The 22,726-nt window shown below is 49.2% G+C and overlaps 3 protein-coding genes across 3 annotated transcripts; 1 reads left to right on the forward strand and 2 right to left on the reverse strand.

Annotated features, from left to right (window-relative positions):
• Window positions 1–123: 123 nt before the first annotated feature.
• Window positions 124–4,944, reverse strand: pwp2h (PWP2 small subunit processome component). Its single transcript, XM_068756548.1, is given in 22 exon segments — window positions 124–458; window positions 543–617; window positions 684–834; window positions 933–1,151; window positions 1,231–1,296; window positions 1,412–1,520; window positions 1,626–1,773; window positions 1,844–2,024; window positions 2,127–2,270; window positions 2,273–2,424; window positions 2,512–2,617; window positions 2,620–2,659; window positions 2,741–2,877; window positions 2,961–3,031; window positions 3,118–3,261; window positions 3,376–3,599; window positions 3,708–3,843; window positions 3,948–4,091; window positions 4,174–4,273; window positions 4,360–4,454; window positions 4,531–4,643; window positions 4,826–4,944. Coding segments are annotated over 22 exon segments (2,739 nt in total). The 5' UTR covers window positions 4,844–4,944; the 3' UTR covers window positions 124–292.
• Window positions 4,945–5,616: 672 nt separating this feature from the next.
• pjvk (pejvakin) lies at window positions 5,617–7,324 on the reverse strand. The gene is made up of 6 exons (XM_068756550.1): window positions 7,114–7,324; window positions 6,657–6,852; window positions 6,436–6,577; window positions 6,241–6,358; window positions 5,997–6,140; window positions 5,617–5,918 (listed from the first exon to the last, which is right to left on the reverse strand). Exons 1-6 carry the CDS (start codon window positions 7,322–7,324, stop codon window positions 5,617–5,619), a joined length of 1,113 nt encoding a protein of 370 aa, XP_068612651.1.
• A 5,623-nt stretch (window positions 7,325–12,947) lies between these two features.
• LOC137912246 (collagen alpha-1(II) chain-like) lies at window positions 12,948–21,700 on the forward strand. Its single transcript, XM_068756596.1, has 38 exons — window positions 12,948–13,007; window positions 13,099–13,152; window positions 13,256–13,309; window positions 13,429–13,482; window positions 13,645–13,698; window positions 13,771–13,824; window positions 13,901–13,945; window positions 14,023–14,076; window positions 14,173–14,217; window positions 14,292–14,345; window positions 14,424–14,522; window positions 14,611–14,637; window positions 14,745–14,833; window positions 15,128–15,235; window positions 15,346–15,399; window positions 16,039–16,092; window positions 16,179–16,232; window positions 16,839–16,937; window positions 17,020–17,127; window positions 17,220–17,273; window positions 17,444–17,497; window positions 17,634–17,691; window positions 17,948–18,055; window positions 18,128–18,181; window positions 18,298–18,351; window positions 18,478–18,639; window positions 18,757–18,864; window positions 18,945–19,052; window positions 19,231–19,284; window positions 19,373–19,480; window positions 19,670–19,723; window positions 19,842–19,949; window positions 20,041–20,094; window positions 20,165–20,272; window positions 20,456–20,810; window positions 20,911–21,101; window positions 21,204–21,446; window positions 21,554–21,700. The coding sequence occupies exons 1-38, from the start codon at window positions 12,948–12,950 to the stop codon at window positions 21,698–21,700; spliced, it is 3,402 nt and encodes a 1,133-aa protein (XP_068612697.1).
• The last annotated feature ends 1,026 nt before the right edge of the window (window positions 21,701–22,726 follow it).

Here is a 22,726-nt window from a genome sequence, read left to right on the forward strand (position 1 = left end):
AATTTTTATAAAATCCATTAAATGTAAATATGACTACAATTAACGCCTCTATTTGTAGTCCTTCGAAGACCCCACATTTACAGACGCTGTCATCAGAAAAAAGGCAAGAAAATTAAACCAGTTCATGTCAACATCTTTATCTTTAACAGGAATACACGAATATTTAAATGTATTTAATAAAAACCAGTTTACAAACATGTTTTCTAGAGTACACAGACATTCTTTTTAACATTTTGTCTCCATCTATACAGAGATTCCTGTCATTTTGGAATGAGGCGTAATGGCTTCAGGTCTACAGCAGCAACTCTGCCCCTTCCAAGGAGGCCTCGCTCATTTCCTCAGCCACCGCATCATCTTCATCCTCCTCCTCCTCCTCCTCCTCCTCAGCCGGTCTCTTTACGCCCCTCTGCTTCGACAGGGCCGCAGCGTAACGGATGTTATACACATTAAAGTCACACCTGTGCAAATGAAAACCCACATTTCTAATTAATCGCTTGAAACTGGCTTCCAGGGTTCAACGGGAACAAAAAGTGGAGACTTACAGTTTGGACAGATTGTCAAAGTGTCTCTGGATGCTTTTCTGCAGCGCCTGGAGGGTTGGCAGGATGGCTCCAGATCTGTAAACACAGGTCGTCGTCAATTATCCAGAGAAGCCGGCGTGCGCTCGATAAACGTTCACAGACCTGTTCTTGAGTTTCTGCCCGTGCAGCATGAGCAGGCTTCGGGCCCACGTCATGTAGAACTGCAGGTGACCCGACTTCTCCAGACAGGACGCCACGAAGCCGAGGAGCTTCTCCACGTAGACGTCGGGAAGGGAGCTGCAAACCACCCGGACTGCAACAGCAAACGCAAAAAACAGCAAGCGGGGCGCGTGAGACTCCGGATCCAGAGCCGACGGCCTTCGGAGCGGCGGGCCGGAATCGATCGCTCACTCTGCTCGTGCGGCACCGTTTCCAGCGCTTCTTGCTTGAGGGCCCTTTCGTTGAGCCTGAACGACAACACGATGGCGGACGTCCAGTCTCGAAGCCTCAGCTGCTTGCGGACGCTCGCCGGCGTCACGTCCAGGTCGAGGTCGTAGGGGTCGAAGACCATAGAGCCGTCGAGGGAGTAGACCAGAAGGCCCTCGGTGGTGGTGGCCGACCAGCTACGACCTGAAAACACGTCGGTGAATACCAACTTGCTGCCCCCCCCCCCCCCGCCCCAAGTCCGATTGGTTTCCCGATCGCCTACCGGTCGGGGAGAAGCGCAGCGAGCTGACTCTGATCTCCGGCTTGAAGTGTCGAGAACTCATGTCGCCTACGAGGACGTGGCGAAGGGAAAGAAGCGAAGGGAGGAACAATATCCAACGTGAATTGACGTTTATTTGGAAAAATCCATCGACTCATGGAGAAACCCAGACGCGAGTCCGTACCTCTCCTGACCCCGGGGAGGCTGATGTGGACCCCGTCTTCGTCCCCGGCGCCCTCGTCCACCAGCGCGAGGCTACCGAACTCCGTCATCTTCCGCCGGTCCAGGAACTCCTGCGGGTAACGGAGAACCCCGACGACGTAAAGATCATTATGTTACCTCAACGCTACCCCCCCCCCCCCCCCCCTCTCCGTGGCGCTCCGGGGCGAAGGCCGTACCTCCATGGCGTCGAAGGACAGGTTGCAGGAGATCTCGAACTTCTTCATGAGCATCTGCTCCTTGACGTTGTAAATGCAGACGAACTTGGACTGGCCCCCCGCCAAGATGGACTCCCCGTCCGCAGAGTAGCACAGTGACGTGAAGGATCTTGAAAAAGCAAATCAAAGTCGAGTGGCGATTTACGCGCCCTTATATGGACCGCCGCCGCTCGACTCACTTTCCCTTTGCCGACTGTTTGGCTGTGATTTTGTCCGTCTCCTTGCGGCCCGCCTCCAAGTCGTGGCGCCCGGCCACGGAGCCGCTTTGCGTGGCCGCGTGGGGGTCCCAGAAAGAGATCTCGCCGTTCAGAGTGGCCACCGCCAACTCCTGACCGTCGGGGCGGTACGTCACGGACAGAGCTGAGGAGACGCGGGAACACAAGAGAGAGAGTGTGACGTCCCAGAACACGCTGCAGGGCGGAACGCGGCATTCCCACCGTCAATCAACGGAGTGGAGCGTACCATCAGAGGTGAGGGGGAGTGTTTCTTTGACCTGCCAGCTGTCCAGCATGTCCCACAGCCGGATGGTACGGTCCCACGAGGCACTGGCCAAAATGGACTGGACTGGACTGAAACAGAGGCTGCTGACCGGACCCTCGTGGCCCCGAGGACCTCCAGCAGTCTGCCCGTCTGCATGGACCACAGGAAGACCTCGAAGGAATCCTGGGCTCCCGCGCTCACCAGCTCCCCGCTGACATCTAGTGCCAGCGAGGAGAACTGCGCCGGCCGGGGCGACGTGAACGTCCTGAAGTTTCTGTATCTGTAGAAATGAAAAAAGAGATTTTAAAACATCTGCCGAGAATTCCTATTTATTCATTCGGCCTTCATTCCGTCGCGGCAAACCCACCTGTGCAGGTCGAACGCGCGCACCGTGCCGTCCAGGGAAGCGCTGACGACGACGAATCCGCTGGAAGCGAAGGCGACGCCGCTGATGCTGCTGGCGTGCTCCGTGAGGTGACGAAGCAGAGGCCGCTGTTGGCGTTCCACACTTTGACCTGCCAAATAATAAAAAAACCACGGTCAGACCCGGACACTCACGGGGGGGGGGGGGGGTGGGGGGTCAACGGCACACTCGCCTTGCCGTCGTCGCCCCCCGTGGCGATGTGCTGCCCGTCTGGGGAGTAAGCCAGCGACGCCATGTTGTTGAAGTGTCCCTGCTGCTTGAAGACGTAAGACTCGCTCTGCCACTCCCACACCAGCAGCTGACCCATTCCTGAAAGGCCCGACGTTTTAGAGTCTATAGCTACGGTTCTTAACGGGAGGGGGGGGGGGAGCCGAAGTCACTCGACCTCTGACCTGAGCACCCGAAGCCGATCCAGTCTCCCGAGCCGTTCACAGCCACTGAAGAAATTCTCCGGTCTGAAATGCTGGAATCGTTCAAAGAGCGTCGTTTAAATGGGGGGGGGGGGGAATAATACGTTCGTATTACGTAGTGGGAAACCGCTTCTCTCACCTTAGGGAGTGAATTAGATTGAACTCTGGGAGTTCGTGCAGGTGGAACATCCCAGAGGCGAAACCCGTGACCAGGATGTGCGTCGGCTTGTGGTAGGCGGCGGCTGTCAGGTTGTTGAAGTCCCCTTCCTTGTTGAAGAAGTGTCTGAAGAGAAAAGCGCAGAGAGGCCTTCAGAAGCAGCCCGGCTCTTCGGCGCCAACGTAAAAGTCGTTCGGAGCGCTCTGTCGAGAAAAGCGAGAAAGAAGACGCGGCGCTCACTTGCTGCTCTGCTTGTATCGAACGTTTTTGGTGGCTTCCCCCTCAGGAGCGCCGGCTTTCCCTCGGATGATTTCTCCCTCCGCCCCGTCCTCTTGGACGTCCTCCTCTTCGTCCTCCTGCATCGGGGCGTCGGGCTTTCTCGCTCTCTTTTTTAGGACTAGCCCGTCCGGTTCGGTGTCGCTCTCCCAGACACAAAGCGTCCCGTCCTGGCTCACCGTGTACAACTTTAAAAAAAAAACCACAGAGGAAGAGCTTCGCGGTTTAATCTCCGCTGCCCTTTTTTTTCCTGTTCTGAATCGCAAAAGAAGCGGAAGCTAAAGAAGCAAACTCACATCCAGGCTGTCCTTCTCAAAGAAACAGCCCACGATGACGTCCTTGTGTCCCCCCAGGGAGTAGTAGATTAGGTTGGCCCAGCGCTCCGCACCGAACACCCACGTGGACATGTCTTTGCTGCCCACCACAAAACACCTGAAGAAGAAGAACGTCAGCTTCTTGTTCGCGCCAATAAAAATGGAATTTATCAAAAGTAATCCCATACATTTACCCCCCCCCCCCCCCATTATCTTTCTCACTTGGAGTCATCCGTCCAGTCGACGCAGGTCGTTTCGTCGTAGGGGCCGTAGTAGCTCTTGTCCAACACGAAGGCGTTAAACTCCCGCCGCTTCCCGGGAGCGTGATACATCAGAGCCACGTTTTCCTTCGTCGCCACAAACTTCCTGAAAAGGAAAAACTCCATTACGAATTCCAACCCCCCCCCCCCCCCCCCCCTCACGTGGAGTTTCATCCCGACAACCTCACCTGCCGTCCGGCGAGAAGCGGATGCTGCTGACAGGCTTGTGGAAGTGGAAGTGATGGAGGACAGCCCGGGTGATGAGGCTGACCAATAGCGCAGCACCATCTGCGCCATACAAACACAGGTTACACGTTTGTTGATTCTTTGCAGAAAAATAAACAATAAAAATCACATAAAACACGCTCGCTTACCTTCATCCACCACGACTGCTAAGTTGCCATCAGGGGAGAGACCCACACATGTAATGTTTTTAGTTGTGGACACAGGTAACGTCTCCGATGTGTTACTGGAGGACAGAAAATTTCGACTTTATAATCAAAGATCAGCAAAAAAAAAACCCCAGGTTTTTAATCATGACTTACTTCTTCAGGTCGAACACTGATATCCGGTTTCCCACCGGACTGATCACGGCGTTGCCGTCTTTGGAGAAGTTGAGATTCCCCTGACGATAGACGGCGCCCAGCAGATTGGAAAACTGAAATAAAGCGAGCCGAAGTCAAGCGTGGACGAAACACTTCGCTTTACAGAAAGATGAATAAGATATGCGCCATAAATCATTGCTCACATGCAGTGGCATTTTAAATTAGGCGATTTCTCAATTAAGTTTGGTTATAGAGCTGCGAGCGTGTCCATGTAAGCTAGCAGTGTCGTACTTACCCGATAGGCAAACTTCATTTTAGCTAATTTCTCTTAAAGTCAGCGCATTTATATACTTTTAACTCTTTAAATATATCGTTTGGGGTGTAAATATAGGTCCAAATGATACAAAGTTCTTCTTCCACCGCTATCCCACATGTGTTTCCATGTTGTTGACGCTTGACGCATCCGCCGTGCGTTGAGTCGCACTGAATCACGGCGCCCCCTAGAGGCGCGGAGGATAAACGCGCCAAGGACAGGAAAAAGGGAAAAGCAAATGTATAGGAGAAAGGGATATTCCAAAGTTCAAAACTATATGAGTTTGAAAAGTTTATTGAAATAACCCGCAATAAATAAACACAAAACATTTAATATAATGATTTTAGATAAACGTGCTACATTTTCCCTCATCAAATACAAGCACAAAATCCTTTAAAATGAAAGCGGATCATAGTTTTGCAAGCCTTTATTTATTTAAGATGTACGAACAGCAGATTTTGGTGCCAGCCGTTTTGCTCCCGTTATACTGTCAGCAGGTCAGAGCCAAAATATTTGGATGTCTTTGAAACAAATGACTCATGAAATAAAAGCAAGCGTATCCTCTCATTTTAATTTGATTGACTTTTGTTGGCATAGCGGCAGCAAAGGTCACATAGGAATCGCACGACTCATAGCTTCCATTCAAGGTGATACAATGCCTTTAGCAGGCCCGGGCGGCCTTCACTTGATCCCTCTGGTACAGTTTCAACCAACAGCCCTGCTGAATAATTGAGCCACAAGGCTGCGGGTAAAGTACAGTCACTTCTCTTTTTTCACCTCAGCGTTTTGTGCCAGAGGTCAAAACAGGGCACCGCGTGAAGCCGGACATATTTTTGACCCCCGGTTGAGCACTCCAGACAGCCATAAACAGTCTCCCGCCTCTGGTTGCCCATTCCGCAGAGCACGCAGGGACCCTTGGGGATGTTGTGCTTGAGGAGGTTGACCCGTGCGTGGGAATTGTCCCTCAGGTACGCCGTGGACACGTCCGTCATGCTGGCAGATTTCTCGTAGTAGTCGGTAGCCACGTCGTCCATGTAGGTGTCGGAATGGGCGAGTTCCTCAAACGTCTGGTTTTCTGCGCAGAGGGTGGATAAAGAAAGATCTGAGCAGAAATACCAGTGGATCTACGATGAAGCAGAGGTCAATACCTCACCTGCCCTGAAGGGGTTCCCGTAGATGATTCCAGACAGGAACCGGCGCAGTCGACCCATGGAAAAGTGTCCGACGAAACCCCCGAGCTGCTCCCTGATCTGCTCCCGCTCGAATCCTCCTTGGGATTCCGGGGCGACGCAAATATCTGATGCAGAAGAAGAAAGGAACGCAGCTTTTCAATTCTGCCATTCCGAGCCTGAGATTAGCGCCGTTGCGGGGGGGGGGCAGAGATTTCCATCGCTCACCGAGCCGTCCGTCCAGCCGAACGAACAGCTCGCAGATGCTGAATGCGATGGTGGTGTGAGCCGGGATGACGATGGCCTTGTCCCGACCTTTGGGATTTCTGCCGTCGTCGATCTGAAACTGAAGCCAGGCAGTTCGACTTATCGAGTCTCGGGGGGGGGGGGTCTGAGGCGAGCCACTCAGCTCCCCGTGCTTACCCTCATGGTGGTCCCCCTCATTCCGGCGTGGACGGTCAAAGAGCACTGGCGCGTGGTGCGAATGCTCTCCGCCACCACGCACAGAACGCTCCGCTTGTTGTCCTTGGACTGGCGAACCAGGCAGTGATCCAGATCCACCTTCCTGAAGGGCCGGGAACGGAGAAAGGTTTTTCGTGAAGAGGTCAGAGGTCAGAGGTCAGATATGAACCTTTTTTTTTTACCTGGAGTGGAGTTCTCGCAGCAAGGTGGGCACCTCCAGCTCGTGTTTGGTCACGATGCCGAAGGAGGCTTTGACGGCGACGGAGTCCGACCCGCTGACGTTGACGCCCACGTCGCTGACGAGGTGGTTCCCCAGGCGACCGCCGAGAGTCACGTCGGATTTGTCCTCGTAGTTGAGGAGCTGATAGGAAGACACTCCTATTCCAAAGTATTCAGAGATACTTCAAGTACATTTTACGGATAAAATTGTACAGAACTCAAGCCCAGAATGTCAGTTTTATTTTAATACTACCGTAAAATGCCACAAATATTTACCCTCACTAGCAAAGAAAGTTAATTAAATCCTACAGCACACATGTAAAGCCAAATATGATTAGAATTATAAAACTGATGATAAAATTAAGAGAAAAATAGTGTGACAAAAGTCCATCTTCACATCCGAGTCAGTTCTGCTTCTACCTGCCGTGATCTCTTTCTCCCCCACCAAGATGTCCTTCAGAGAGAAGGGAGTGGAGGCGTACTTATTCTTCTTCAAGAAGTGCCTCTTCCTCTTCCTGGTGACCAGGCCGAGGGGCTGGAAGCGGTCGGCCTCGCTCAGGCCCGGGACGGGGATCAGCCTCCCCGTGTCGCCCACCTGCTTCACAAAGTTCTTGGTGGCCGCTGCGAACATCTCGCCCGTCGGGAACGATGCTCTCCTCCGACTCGGTTGCGGGGGGGGGGGGGGTGTCCTTTGTCAAGCGTTCAATTATGCAGGCAGACTGTAAGGGAATATGGGACCAGGTGCGCGCCTGCTTGATTGGTCGCCGCGGACGCTCAGCTTCCTGTCACGTGACAAATGATGCGGATTACAGGTTTAATCTGGGATTGATTTGCGGTGCTTCTAACGTCTAACATTTCACAGGCGCACGATTCCCCTCGGAATGAATCCGTAGCCCCGACTTCCGAGGAACACCCCCCCCCCCCCGTTCCAGAGATTGGGTCGAATTACATAGCCAGCGTTTTGTGTGTATGATGAGTGAAACCGAGCCGCCATCCGATGGAGGAAGGTCCTTCCCCATCTGTCTCGGCTTCTGCCCGACTCCTTAATGGGAAATCAGTCTGTTCTCCGAGCACCTTAAACATTCCTGACCGTTCCCCCGTTATTCCGCGGCCAGAAATGGGACATATTGGATGCTTTCTGTGCAGTAATCCAACGAGAGGCCGCGATGCTTGTTTCCGTCTCACCTCTTGGGACCCGGGAAGCTGCTTGACGCGCCGACTTGGCAGAGCTTCACCCTGGAACACACATCGGATGGATGCAACATGCACATTGTAAACCGCTTAAGCAGCAGCACACCGGCGCAGGCCAGCATGTACAATGTCAGGTAGAAAAATGAACGGCTCCGGTTTCCGTTTTCAGATCAATATTCTGGGATACATGACAGATAATAGGACTCGGCGTAGTTCTGGAGTTCAGGGATCACCTGCAGAGACTCCCAGTGAAACCAGAGATCATTGATCTGAACGTTGGCGTTCGTGTGTTTAGATGTTAGGAACAGAAGAAAAAAAAAAAACAGTCCTTGTGATGGCCAATCAGATGCAGAGTAGGGGGCGGGCCTTGGTGGAATATTTGGTGCAGCGGACATTTATGTTCAGGAAAAAAACAGAAGTCGGACAAACAGAAAAAAAAACATGTTTTTAGCAAAGTGGTGCAAACACAAATGTTAAAGAAATATGAACTCCATTCAGAAAACTCTTTAAAGGTTAAAGGTCATGCATCAAAATCTTATCTCTGGACACCTTAAATCACTAAACTTGAGCTGTTAGAAGTCGTTTTTTTTTTTTTGGGGCTGTACAAACTTTAACGCAGCCTTTAATTATCGACGTCTTTCAAAGCAGGGGAACGAAAGAGCCCGAGGAGGAGGCTGGCCTCGAATTAATGCGAGCAAAGAATGATGGTATAGGAGAGGAGGAGAGTGAGAGGAGGGAGGTGGATGTGGGAGTAAAGAGGGAGCTTGTTTCAGTTTGCAGGAATCCCTCACCCAGGAGCCCCGTCTCCTCTCTGGGATATTCTGGATTTTGCCGTCTGGATGCTGCAGCTGGGGGGGCTGAGCTCTGTCTGATTTTGTGTGGCGACATGGACCCCTCGTTGCTCTCCAGGATTACCATCTGCCTGCTCATCACCTTGGCTCAGGTGACCTGCCAAGAAGCCACCAAGAAAGGTTGGTGAACGAATGGAGCGCTCCTTTATGTGCTGTGCTCTCCGGTTTTAAAACGTGATGTCCCTGGGAATTCCTCGTTTTTAAATTTATAAAATCACAGCACGGCAGTTATTTCCAGGGACATCACTTTTTTTTTTTTTACGCATAAACCTCCAGATCGGCTGTCGTCTGAGGATTAATAGGTCCTGTAAAACATTCTCCTCCTCTTTATGACATGCAGCTGCGTTTGTTTTTCCTATTATGTCCTGACTTTATGGCTCTGTCGCTTTCAAAATAAAGGAAATGGTTTGGGGAAGTTTCTCATCCTGACCACACCGGCCGCGTTTGTTTTCTGAGCTGATGGTTTGACTGACACCCCCCCCCCACACACACACCCCCACCCCGGGCCCAGAAATGCTTACAATGCATTCACCAGACAGCATTTTCCTTTTTTTTTTAACAGCCAGCGCCAATTGGCCTCAAGCGGCTGAGAAATAATCTCCAAATCAAGAGGGTTCCTCAAAGATGGAGATGTGGCTGAACCAAAATAAACCAGCGGATAAAAATCGCGGGTCAGAAATACCCGCCTCCCTATAGGCTGCAGGGCTCAGGGCTATTTCGGTGGCGCTGAATGACGGGGTTTTGCGTGCCAAATAAATGATGGGGCCTTGCGGGACGCGATGGACAAAAGCAGGCCACTAATTTTGGTCAGGTTTGGGCCCAGAAGCAGACAAGGCACACCCAGAATGAAAGGAGGCTTGGATGGGACGGAGACGGCGTCGCCTCCACGCAAGTTCATCCCCAACCAGGAGGCAGAAACGGCAACGATTTTATCTCTGAATAAAGTTTTAAATGTGTAGATATGAAACTTCAACAGCTGGTTTTGTTAGCCTATAGCCTACAGACAGGAAACACGGGGGGGGGGGGGGACGCTAATCCAGCTGTGTGTGAGGTTCTACACCTTGTTTGTTTCAACCTTAACACAACCGGGCCTGCTAGAACATGACTTTGTGAGGACGAAATCGCTGTGTCATGTTAAGCCTCCGTCAGGTGCGGAGACGAGCTCGCCGTTTCTGCATTGGCTGCTGTATTTGAATGAATTTGATTCTTATAATAGACATTTTGAGCTTTTTAACTGCATTTATGATATTTAATCGGTCCTTGCTTTATTTCCCAAATAGGCAAAAATTATTTTCGCTAAATGTAAAAAAATAAAATGCAGATTTTTTCCTTTTGACTGCTTTTATGTCCCAAATATCATCCTATCACATGTTGGACTCGCACTCCAGAACCAACAAACAATATAGACGGGACATTTTGGGTTTTAAAGAGCTTCTCTTGGCTCAGTGTGCCGGAATTGTGTCAAAGAAAAATCAACAGCACAAAGTTTTCTACGCTTCTACCAGCAACCCCCTGAAGGACAATTAAAATAAGGTCTATTATTGGGCCCCGTGAGGAACCCAAGCACTGCCTGTGAGACGCTGTTCGGGGTCCACGCAGGGTTTTTCGCAGCAGGAGGGTTCTCCGGGTGTGGCACCGCCCTGGGCTCCCAAATAAAGTCAAGCCACAAGTTCTGCCCAGGCTATAATACAGAAACTGCGGTTTCCCTGAAATAACTCCTGCTTTTAAGGACGGGCCTCTCTCGCGGGAGAGGCTCGGCCACAAAATGAGTACTTTGCAGCAGGACTGTCTGAAGTGAAATGCGCTCACTAAGATGTGAGCAGGTGGCCGTATTTGTCTCGTTTTTTGTGTTTGCATTTCTTCCTTATATTTCTCTTTCTGTTTTTGAAGCCCGAAAGACAAAAGAGGGATATTTTTAACCCTCGAGCAAAGCCTCCGCCTCATCCCATTAATGGATCTTAAGATATTCTTTTTTTTTTTTTGCATGTGATAAATTATATTATACAACTAGACTAGGGTTTAGAACTGACTAAAAACACAGATTTAATTGCTGAGCATCAAATTCTATTCTCCTGAAAAAAACTTCTTTTTTTCCCATCATATAATCATTTTTCTTCACAGAAACACACAAATAAATTACAGGCTTCCAAGCTGATTGGCTTATTATTATTTGTTTTTAGCATTACTCTTGATTACATGACCTGCAGGAAGGTTTTGCGTGCCGAGACGCGCCTCCCGTTGCTGTGGAGATGATTGTCGGCTGATAGAAGCGATGCATCCCACATCTGACAGTCCCAAGCACCAGCTACTACACTTCCCATAATGCAATTCGATAGCACTGGCAAAGCAATTTGCTTCCTCTGGCTTGATTCACACTTTTTTTTTTTTTGTTAAACGTCACTGTCCGGCCTTGATGACGTCATGACTGAGGGCGTTTGGAGGGTTCTGGACTTCCTAATCAACAAAGTGGGCGGACAAAACAAACCCAAAGACCATGCCACGATTGGTCAGCCACTCTGTGAGCGGATCATTTCATGCGTCACAGCGCACCCTGCTGGCCAAACGTGAAAACTGCATTTTGGTCACCAACTGGAAATTTCCCCCCATATTTTCTGGTATTTTTTATAATGACACTGAGCATTGATAGAATTAGCATTTTGAAGGCTGCATGATCACTATTAAGTATTTAGTCCTCTTTTAATCCTAACCTCAGGTTCGATGCGCAACATGGAATAAAAAAACAAACAAACACACAACGAGAACTTAATCTCCATCATTTCTGTTTTCCAAAGATACCTGCGTAGAAAATGGAAAAACCTACGCCGACAAAGACATGTGGAACCCGGAGCCTTGTCGGGTGTGCGCGTGCGACGCAGGGACCGCCGTGTGCGAGGACGTGGTTTGTGAGGCCCTCGGCGACTGTGAGGAAGCTGTGACCCCAGAGGGCGAGTGCTGCCCCGTGTGCTTGACTGCAGAAACAGTCAAACCAGGTAGACGCACCGCTGCTCCGGTCTCCTTACGGAGGAGGGCTTCTGTCCTGCTGAGCTGCGTCTGTCCTCGATTTCAGCTGCCGTCGGTAAGAAAAGCTGCGCCGTCGGCGAGGCGGTCTACCGGCACGACTACATCTGGAAACCGGACCCGTGCCGCGTGTGCACCTGCAACGACGGCGTCACCATCTGTGACGAGGTCCAGTGCGAGCCGCTGTCCAACTGCGAGAAGGAGGTCACGGCCGAGGGTCAGTGCTGCCCCGTGTGCGACCGGTTCGCCAGCGCCACCAGGACGATAGGTGAGATGAGCCCCGCGCCTGCCCTAGACGCTTGCTGCCGTTACCATGGCGACCACATGACAAGAATGTGTTTAACATTTAAAAAAGTATTTCTTTCTCTTTCTCCTTGAAGGAATAATGAGCTACAAGGTAAGACATGATTCGATATGATAAGTGGATTCATTTTAAAAATTAATTTTGAAGCTCTCATTGAGGATTCCGTGTTTCCTTCCAGGGAGAGAAAGGCGAACCAGGTGATGTTCCATATGTAAGTAATCCCATTACAACACAATAAAGTACAATTGTAATCATTTCTGGAAGTTTTTCCTGCAAAATTTCAACGTATATATTTTTGTCCTCCAGGCTGTCGGCCATCCGGGACCTTACGGACCGTCGGTGGGTGTTTCCAGTTTCCTTCTTTCCCTTAAAAAAAAGAAGTTTTTTTTACCTGTGTAAAGTGGAATGTTGAATGAGACGATGTACTTCCTGGTTCAGGGTCCTCCGGGAGCTCAGGGACGCACCGGACCCAGAGGCTTTAAAGGGAGACGGGTGAGAGACGGATATTGTTTTATTTAAGAAGAACTATAAAAGTTCTGATGTCGAATTTTTGAATTTATTCATCAAATTTCTCCTCCAGGGATTTCAGGGGCCGCCAGGATTCGACGGAGAACCTGGCGTGCCAGGAAATCCGGGAGAAGCTGGACCCCCGGGTCACCCCTCTCTCCCTGGGGTGAGTTTTTCTATCTTCAAATGCATCCTCTCTTTGCCAGAAAAAAAAATTAATCAGCTAAATATCGATTTCAAATCATTTCAGAGCAATCTAGTGTCCCAGATGGCTGCTGGATTCAGTGAGAAATCCGGTCTGGCTGGGATGGTGTCAGGAACGAGGGTGAGCGCTGCAAAAAAAAAGATAAATAATATATATTAATACACACTATAGTGTCGGAATGCTGCTGTTACAGGGTGAAGCGGGACCAAGAGGACCTCCCGGAACGCCTGGAGCACAGGTAAGTGTCACCCTTAAAGGAGGAAAGGTCCTCAGTTCCAAGATTTACAATAAAATGGATGCACAGAACCCCCCCCCCCCGCTCTGTTCAGGGACCAAGTGGTGGTCAAGGAATTCCAGGAGAGGCTGGAGATCCCGGACCAATGGTAGGAAAAGCTATTCCCAATTGTATATTGCTGACGCTAAAGCCCAAAAGGTTAGATGTGGATATAAATATTAGTTGTGGTGGTTCCTCCTGGATGTTCACAGGGTGAGCTGGGTCATCGCGGACCAGACGGACCGCCGGGAAAACCTGGAACAGATGTAAGTCCAGCAGCCGTGGAACCGCGAGAAAACATGATGCACTTATTATATATATTTGAATAAACATACTGTATCTAATAATTAATTTCTGATGCTACTATTCCACATTTTCTCCTCAGGGTGAAGCTGGCCCTGCAGGTGCGACCGGAGAAGCGGGACTTCCAGGATCTGTGGTAAACTGTCATCACCCAGCTTTCACACGCATTAAATACAATTGTAATAATGGTTACCAAGCAACAAACATATGATGAAACAAGATGGGCTGTTACGAAATCCCTCTGATATATCGGACTGCTGGGAATTTGGAAGAAACCTATTTGTCGGTTTAAATGCAGGGTGGGAGAGGATTCCCAGGACTTCCCGGTCTTCCAGGACTCAAAGGTCGAAAGGTAAATCATATTGATTGGTGCAACGTGTCCTCACGCCTGCAGAACTAATACGCTTGTCAATTTCTCCAAAAGGGAAATACTGGTCTTTTCGGTCCAAAAGGCGAATCCGGAGCCGTCGGAACCAAGGTGGGTCAGGGTTAGGGTTAGGGTTAGGGTTCTGCTCCATGGCAATACAATATTACTGCACTCCCCTGTTTTGCAGGGTGCATCCGGTACTTCAGGTGGGATGGGCCCTCCCGGCCTGCAGGTAAGAAAGGCCTCAGATGATCAACATTGGATCCAGAGTCATTCCCTCAGATACTTAAGAACAACCTCCTGTTTCAGGGACCCGCGGGTCTGCAGGGAGAAAGAGGCAGAGGCGGACCAAGCGGCCCCGTGGTAAGAAAAACAAAAGCCATCCATGCATTTTTGACCCCCCCCCCCCCCAAATAAAAGCATCAGGACTGATTTGTTTCCTGTCTTTTCTGCTTTTAGGGAAAACGCGGAGCAGCCGGCCATGTCGGCAAACCGGGCCCTCTGGTAAGCACGTCCATATAAACACACCTTAAAGCAGCATTTCTGCGTTTTGTTTCTAAAATTCTACTTCACTGCAGGGTCCATTGGGAATTCCTGGAATTTCAGGTTTTCCGGGGAACCCAGGAATAAAGGTGAGTTGGCTGTTTTTTCCAACAAGCGGTACAGTTTTCAGCTCAGACATTAACAATAAGTCTTGACCGTGCCCTCAGGGTGAGGCAGGACCCACAGGGGTCAGGGGTGGTCCAGGTCAGCAGGGACCCAGAGGAGACGCTGGCCACGGAGGACCAGCTGGACCCTCGGGAAAGGAGGTGCGTACTTTGCCAGGCTCTGACAGACTAGGCGCGTCCTTGGATTTGATTATGAGTCAGTATCTTGTTTTTGAACAGGGTGCTCCAGGGACTGGTGGAGCTCCAGGTGCCCGCGGTGCGAGCGTAAGTCGACCCGCAGAGCTCAAAGACATTGTTTCAACTTTCATCTTATCTTTGCGCGCACACCTGTGACTGATCCCCGTCCTTCTTAGGGTCTAGCAGGCATACCAGGTCCTTCTGGGTTCTTGGGCCCGGCTGGTCCCCCTGGCTCCCAAGGAACTACTGGAGCACAAGGACAGAAGGGCCAATTGGTACAAGATCACCTTTCGCCTTCTTTTCGTTGCTATAAATATTTAACTGGCCTCTAGTATAAATACGTGTAACAGCAAGGCTGATATAATGTGATGCACTGGACCTTCATCACTCTAAGGTCGTCTGGTCTTTTACAGGGTGATGGTGGACTTCCTGGATCCAAAGGAGACACTGGATTAAAGGGAGAAAGGGTAAAGACAAAACTTCACAGTGCTAATCTTCTGACTCTTGAAGTTTATGCTACTGCTACTTTGCCATTGGTCGGTTGATTATTGGTTGATGGGCCATGTTAGGGCGACCACGGAGCTCCTGGTTCGTTGGGTCCAATGGGAGATGAAGGGAAGCGTGGAGTCCGTGGTGATGCCGGATCAGCCGGGCCTCCGGGGCTTACAGGAGAGATGGTGAGTTGACTTCCTTCTTCCTAAAATCTGATATCAGAGCACTTAAAAACTCCAATTGCCGGTCTGGAGACATTCAAATTTTTGACGGACGTATCCTTCATGTGTTCTAGGGAGCTCCAGGAAACAGAGGTTTCCCAGGTGCAGATGGTTTCCCAGGACAAAAGGTGCGTAAACTTTACATCGTAATAACCACAGTGGTAGACTTCTCTCTGAGCGTGGTCACCGGCGGGTTTGTTTCCTGTCCAACCACACAGGGAGGCCAAGGCGAAAGAGGACTACTGGGGACAAGTGCCACCAAAGGCTTGACTGGAGATGTAGGACGGACCGGAGAGCCAGGTTTAACAGGACCTCGGGTAACGCAGGCTTAACATTTCAGCGTTACTCTTTAAGGTTGTTCGACAACAGTGCATTTTATCGTGCATCTTTTTCCGCAGGGTCTGACAGGCCTTAGTGGTGCCCAGGGATCAGAAGGAAAGCCGGGACCAATGGTGGGCACATCTTATGGACACCAAAGTGGACTTTTTTAGGATTATTGTGAGCATATATATATATATTTTTGGGGGGTCTATCCAGGGTTTGGCAGGAGACGATGGTAAACCTGGCTCAGCTGGTTCTAATGGAAACAGAGGCTCATCCGGACCGATGGGGGGGCCAGGACCAAAGGGCTTTGCTGTCAGTATGACTCCCGCTTTACTTTATGTAACACAGCCATATACACAATCAAATATTCCTAAAGCAGGCCAGCGGAAAAGCCGCAGGACGACAATAGTTTTAAGACGAGACTGAGTTTCTGTTACTTTTAGGGTGACGGTGGGAAGATTGGAGAGGCTGGCAGCCCCGGGACTCTGGGTCAAAGGGTAAGTTCTGTTCAGGATGCCCTTTATATTTAACAATAAATCAATCAATACTTCATGTGCTGATATCCACTGTGTCTCTCTACCAGGGTGCCAATGGAAAAGATGGAGAGGAAGGTGCTGCTGGTCCAGCTGGCCCTGCTGTAAGCATCACCACCATCATCATCATCATCATCAGCGCTTTGATGACATATGCTTGGATCTTGTTCCATCGTATTTGCTATTCTTTAGGGTCTTGCAGGAAAGAGAGGCGAGCTCGGACCCCAGGGAATGAACGGTTTCCAGGTACAATCCACTTTAGAATTTGTTACCTTCCAAAGTTACCCATTATTAATTATACTAATGCTTTTTAAATTAAATCCAAATGATTGGCGCATTCTTTTATTTGGTTTCATTTAGTTGATTTTATCTGTCCCTGAAATAAAAAGAGATTGATGCATATTTTAGGGTTTGCCTGGACTGCCAGGCACGCCTGGAGAGTCAGGAAAACCAGGTCTTGAGGTACGCCAAAAGTCCACACGCAAAAATAACTTTTATAATTGTCATATTTTGTATTGAACCCTGAGGAAATTCTGGTATCAATTTACTTTTTTTTCCAGGGTGTAGCTGGAGACGGTGGAGCTAATGGAGGTACAGGTCTAAGAGTAAGTCGTTCAGTTTTCCGTCATTCATGGCATTAAAATCACCTTTCAGACAAAACTCAACCAAACTCAACCAAACTCATCTTTATCCCCTGGTTGTCTTTGCAGGGAGAGAGAGGCCCTCCAGGAGAGAGGGGTCAAATTGGGCCCAATGGGCTACCAGGACCAAAAGGCAGCCCTGGAGGACCAGGACAAGATGGACATAAGGTACTGGCTTGAACATTCTTATTTGTCACATATGCAAAGAATTTGTAAAAAGCTTTACCCTGTGATGCTCTTTTAATTTCAGGGTAGCGCTGGTTCTGCAGGTGGCGTTGGCGAGCCAGGAGGTCCAGGACTTCAGGGAATGCCAGGAGAGAGGGGAATTCCAGGAACGCCTGGCCCAAAGGGAGATACGGTAGGTGTAGAAATACAAGTGGATCATCTGCAAAGATGGAGACCTATCAATTTCCCAATTAAGTGCTAAAATATCTCTCATTCTTTAAACAGGGCTCTGCTGGGGGGGCAGGACCAGAGGGAAAAGCAGGAGCTGATGGTGCTCGGGTGAGTTTCCTCAACACGACGGTCACCACATGAACGATATCTCGGTTTTGGAAAAAAGTCAGAATCCTTCGGTGAAATCAGATTCAGCTGCCACACAGATGTAAAACATTCAGCACGAAGCAATCAGCAGCTGACAAGAGTTCTCTATAATAAATGTGTGTTTGTAACAGGGTGTTCCTGGTGGCGTTGGACCTGCTGGTACCGGTGGACCCAACGGAGAGAAAGTGAGCTCACATTTTAACAGGCGCTTTAAAACAGAAAATGTCATTGGTCAAATCTGCTAATTTGCCAAATTATGAAAAATAATAATATTATTATTTTTAGCATAAATTGAAGAGTGATGTTTCTGGTGTATTTTAGGGTGAAACTGGTCCACCAGGACCGGCAGGACGTCGAGGCACAAGAGGAATTCCTGTTAGTAGGACAATTTATTTGACTACATTTGAGGAGGAAATTGAATTTCTTTGAATGAATTTATTTCCATCTCATCTTCTAAAGTATGTATTTTTGTGCATATCCTGATATTAAAAGGGTTCTACTGGTGAGACCGGTCCAACTGGTCCTGTTGGCTTCCCTGGAACTTCTGTAAGACGGATAAAGCACGGCACATAAACGATACCAGCGACTGGACAGACAAATGCCTGACTGAGGACATTTTTCTCTTTCCTATCAAGGGTCTTGATGGTCAGCCTGGAGCTAAAGGTGAACCAGGTGAGCCAGGACTGAAGGGAGAAGGAGGACCAAATGGACCACAGGGGATGGCTGGGAAATCAGGAGCACAGGTATCCCTGTCCATCCAAGTGCATTCACAACATTGCAACAGCGAAGAGATTTTAACACGGGTGTGTTTCCAGGGAGTTGCTGGCGTTCCTGGATTGAAAGGTGCCAGAGGAACTCAAGGCCAAGCAGTGAGTTCAATTCAGTCATTTGTTTAAGTCATTTGGGTAAAAAAAAACATTTTCATTTTGGTTTTATTCATTACTATGATAATTATTCGTCATTGAAGTGTTTTTAACCCCCCCAGGGTTCTGCTGGTTTCCCTGGGTTGTCTGGAGGTGTTGGACCGCATGGCTCTTTGGTGAGTTAAGGGTTATATTCCACAACTTTAATTACCTCAATTAATTTCATACCTGCAATCAAATTGTGAAGCAAAAAGACACATTTCCAGAATGCCGACTGAGGAAACGGGCTGTGAATGTTTCAGGGGAATGTCGGAGCAGATGGACCAATGGGGGCTTCAGGAAAGCAGGGTCCACCGGGTGTTGTTGGGGAGAATGGCGCCCTAGGCCGTCAAGGAGAAAGGGGACATCAAGGCCCAGCTGGTACCTCTGGAGGGAAGGGAGATTCTGGAGAGGACGGTCCCGCGGTAAGATATGGGACGGAGCTGACTGGAGAATTCAGTTCAGGTTTTCACCTTTCAGCAGTCACATTCAAAGCCATTCACATCTTTATATACTCATCTGCTCTTGTGCTTCTCTGACAGGGGCCTGATGGCCCTCCAGGGCCCGCCGGCATCGCAGGACAGCGAGGCATTGTGGGTCAGCCCGGGGTCAAAGGAGAGGGTGGAATGACGGGAATGCCAGGTCCAGCTGTATGTATTCTCTATTCTCTGTCTTTGCTATGCCTAATTATTTCACTGGATGAATAACTAGTGACACGTGGGGCTCTCAGGGTTCACCAGGAAAAGATGGGGCTCCTGGAGTTCAGGGTGTCAGAGGGCCTCCTGGTGGAGATGGCTTACCAGGGGCGTCCGGGCCAAAAGGAGAAGCTGGGCCTGAGGTTTGTCTAGTTATTCAGCTCATGTTTCCATCTGGAGTTCCTCATTACGAGTACTTCATTTACATAAATCTGGAAGTTGTTTTATGCCAGGAAACCTAATTGAAACATCAGGAGTTGTTTCTTTGCAGACGATACACCTTTGTATGTCACAGTTGTCAAATAATCCGTGTTCATTCAGGGGGTTGTTGGAGCAGAAGGTCCTCCTGGCCAGGATGGTCTTGTAGGCCAAAGGGTAAGAGGAAGTGTGTGTGTTCCTTTTTAAAGTAATTAATGTACTCGGCATACTGTTCAGTACACAAACTAGTGGTGCGTGTTCCCAGGGAGACAAAGGCGATGCTGGTGCGGAGGGTTTGTCAGGTACCCCGGGATCTCCAGGAACCGAGGGTCCCGTGGGACTGACGGGCAGCCCTGGAGAAAGAGGCAAAAATGTGAGTTTTGCAAAGAGAATCGAACTCTTTTAAATTCTTCTTGCACCGTGAGGGGTCGCCACAGCAAACCAACCTTCTCCACTTTACCACGTCCTTTGCATCGTCCTCCCCAACAACAGCCATAAATTCACAATACCGATACTATCATAATTACAAAGTCTGCCCCGCTATGCCTCCTTCTGGGTTTAGGGCGGTCAGGGCGCTCTTGGACCCCCAGGATCAGCTGGAGTACGAGGGAAAGTGGTGAGCACGAAATTACAATTGTCACTCTTTTACCGCACAAAAATATTACTTTAAAACCATTAGTTGGAATAAAATGGTGCATGGGATTTAGCGCAAGAAATTGTGTCTAATATTATAGGGCCCTCAAGGACCACAAGGAGCCAGCGGAGCAGCTGGAGTACGAGGTCCAAGAGGCCAGAAGGGGCACAGAGGTTTCACGGGACTCCACGGGTTGCCAGGAACAACTGTAAGAAAAATACGTCTTTACATCAGATGCAGCAAAGACAGATGTTTGAGAAGTTTCCAGCATCTCAAGCAACAGCATTTCCCGATTTCAGGGCGCCACAGGTGAAGCAGGAGCTGTAGGGATTGCGGGACCAACAGGACAGAGGGTAAAGTTAGTAATAAAACCACAATGTGAAATATAAGATATGGAATAAAAGTGTGAATCTTTCTATACAGGGTCCTCCAGGAGTGGCGGGTCCCCCAGGAATGGAAGGGAACATGGGCCACCCGGGACCAATGGGTTCTCCAGGAAGCAGAGGATCCAGCGGGGACTTCGGGGTGCAGGTAAGATGAGATAAGCATTAAATTTCAACCAATAAAGGAGTGGTAAAAGTGAAACTACCATTATTTTTTAGAGGACGTGTTTCTGGACTGAAAATAAATGCATCGCAACCTCGCATCAAACATAAACTCTTGGCAAAAGTGAAAGGAAGAAAAGACGTTTTGGATTTTTTTTTTTTTTTTCAGGGTCCACCAGGAGAACCAGGACCGCCCGGCCCCCCGGGCCTCCAGGGGCGACCATCAGCAGCTTCAGAGGCTCTCTTTGCCGCTTACGACTACGACGGGAACAGTGGCGGACCATCAGCCGTGGAAATGCTTGAGGATGACGTGGCTGCTGATCCTCCGCCACTTCCAGAGGACAACAAAGACGAAGCTCTTCCCAACGAGAACGATGCCATTCTGCGCACAGACAGCGGAGTCTACGCCACGCTGAAGACCCTCAGGGGACACGTGGAAAACTTCCGAAGTCCTGATGGCAGCAAGGCGAACCCTGCTAAAACCTGCCAGGACATCAAGCAGTGCTACCCTCAGAAAATGAGCGGTCAGATTCCCGGTTTTTCCCCGATTTTCCCCCACCGTTTTCCGCTCGTGTTAGCAATCCATTTGGGAACTCATTTGGTTTGCTTCTACCTCCACAACAGGCGAGTACTGGATCGATCCAAATCAAGGAAGCTCGAAGGATGCCATCAGGGTCTTCTGTAATATGGAAAATGGTGAAACCTGCATCTCTGCCAATCCGGCCAGCTTTCCCAGAAAAGCCTGGTGGACAAAATCCAGTCCCAGTGCCAACAAACTTGTCTGGTTTGGAGCAGATATGAACAGCGGATCTAAAGTGAGTCATTTGGCTTTGTCCCTCCAAAATGATGTGCTAGGACTATATTTGAAACGTAGCATGCCTTGGATATAATCCTGCCAAACTGCCTTTTCATTTTAGTTCCGATATGGAAATCAAGAGGGCCAGCCAAACGCTGCGGCGGTTCAACTCAAGCTGCTGCAGCTTTTGTCCGAGGAATCGCACCAGAACATCACCTACCACTGCAGGAACAGCGTGGCTTACAAGGACAAGAAAAGCAGCAACCTGAAGAAAGCTCTGGTCCTCAAGGGCTCCAACGGCCAGGAGCTGAGAGCGCAGGGCAACAACCGTCTCCGGTACACCGTCGTCGAGGACGGCTGTTCGGTAAGTCCTTCCGGAATGCCTGGGATTGATGCGAAGTGATTGGAAATGACTTCTAGTGGTTTATCGGAATCGTTCCCCCCCCCCCCCCCCCCCCCTCCTACCCCCAGAATCCCAACGGCGAGTGGGGTAGGACAGTGATTCAGTACAGGACTCAAACTTCGACCAGGCTTCCACTGGTGGATTTGGCCCCTATGGATATTGGAAAAGCCAATCAGGAGTTCGGCTTGGACATCGGTCCGGTGTGCTTCTCGTAAAAAAAAAAAACCCAACAGAGGAGTAACAGCTTCACACACAAAAAAAGGATAGACCATGGACTCTGTGAGCGTACGAGTCAGTGAAGGTTAGATGTTTTCTTGCTGCCATTCTGCACATGCGGCTGCATTTCCCAAGCGCCGTTGAAGTCCGGCGTGACCTGAACGGTAGGACGCTGGGGTAATTTATTCATCAATCAATATATTTATCATCTAGAGCACAGTACTTTAATGGGAAACGCATGCATGTGTGACGTGCTGAAACCTACCTAAACGTGGGGGGCTTTGGGTAGCTTGCAAACTTGCATAAACTGGAAAAGATAGTCAATAGAATACAATTTAATGTTTCAGAACTTTAGTGTCTTTATTTGGGAACATCAAGCAGATTGCATGACATGATTTATTTTGGGCTTGCATCCTTAAATTTAATGCATGAAAGACGAAAATCATGCTTGAACCTAAATTAAATTGTTTTGTGCAGGAACTGATCTACTCAACAAAAAAAGCACATTTTTTTTTTATCTTCTTTTAAATTTTCTGTAAATCCAATATATGACTGTAAATTGCAGATTGTTCATTGTTGACTATGGATGTGGAATAAATGTCTCTTTGGAATGACTGTGCTCTTCTTCCCCCCCCCCACGCCCCGCCAAAAGACAGAAATGTTGAATAAACTCACGGTTTCCCTTCATGCAGCGTTAGATTTTGCCTTTAAAAAATGAGTTTAAATGACGAGTTCTCTATCTGAACACAAGAGGGTGGCCGTGCTTTCCCGTAGTCATCAAATCAAGGTGAACTGCTTCCACCTGCCATCCCAGCTGAAATGGATCTTCATTAAATGGAAAATCAACGGCGCTCTTGATGTTGAAAACCAATCAACCGGTTCCTTATAATAAACTCGTGCAAACTGTTGTGTTATCTAACATTCAGGCATTTTTTCATTTATGCTCCATCGAATCCGCATTAATGTTTTTTTTTTTTGCTCTTTGACCTATAACAGAAATGAAAAAGGTTTATTTCAACGTTAAA

Source organism: Brachionichthys hirsutus, chromosome 24, assembly GCF_040956055.1.
Source record: "Brachionichthys hirsutus isolate HB-005 chromosome 24, CSIRO-AGI_Bhir_v1, whole genome shotgun sequence".
Lineage (NCBI taxonomy): Eukaryota > Metazoa > Chordata > Actinopteri > Lophiiformes > Brachionichthyidae > Brachionichthys > Brachionichthys hirsutus.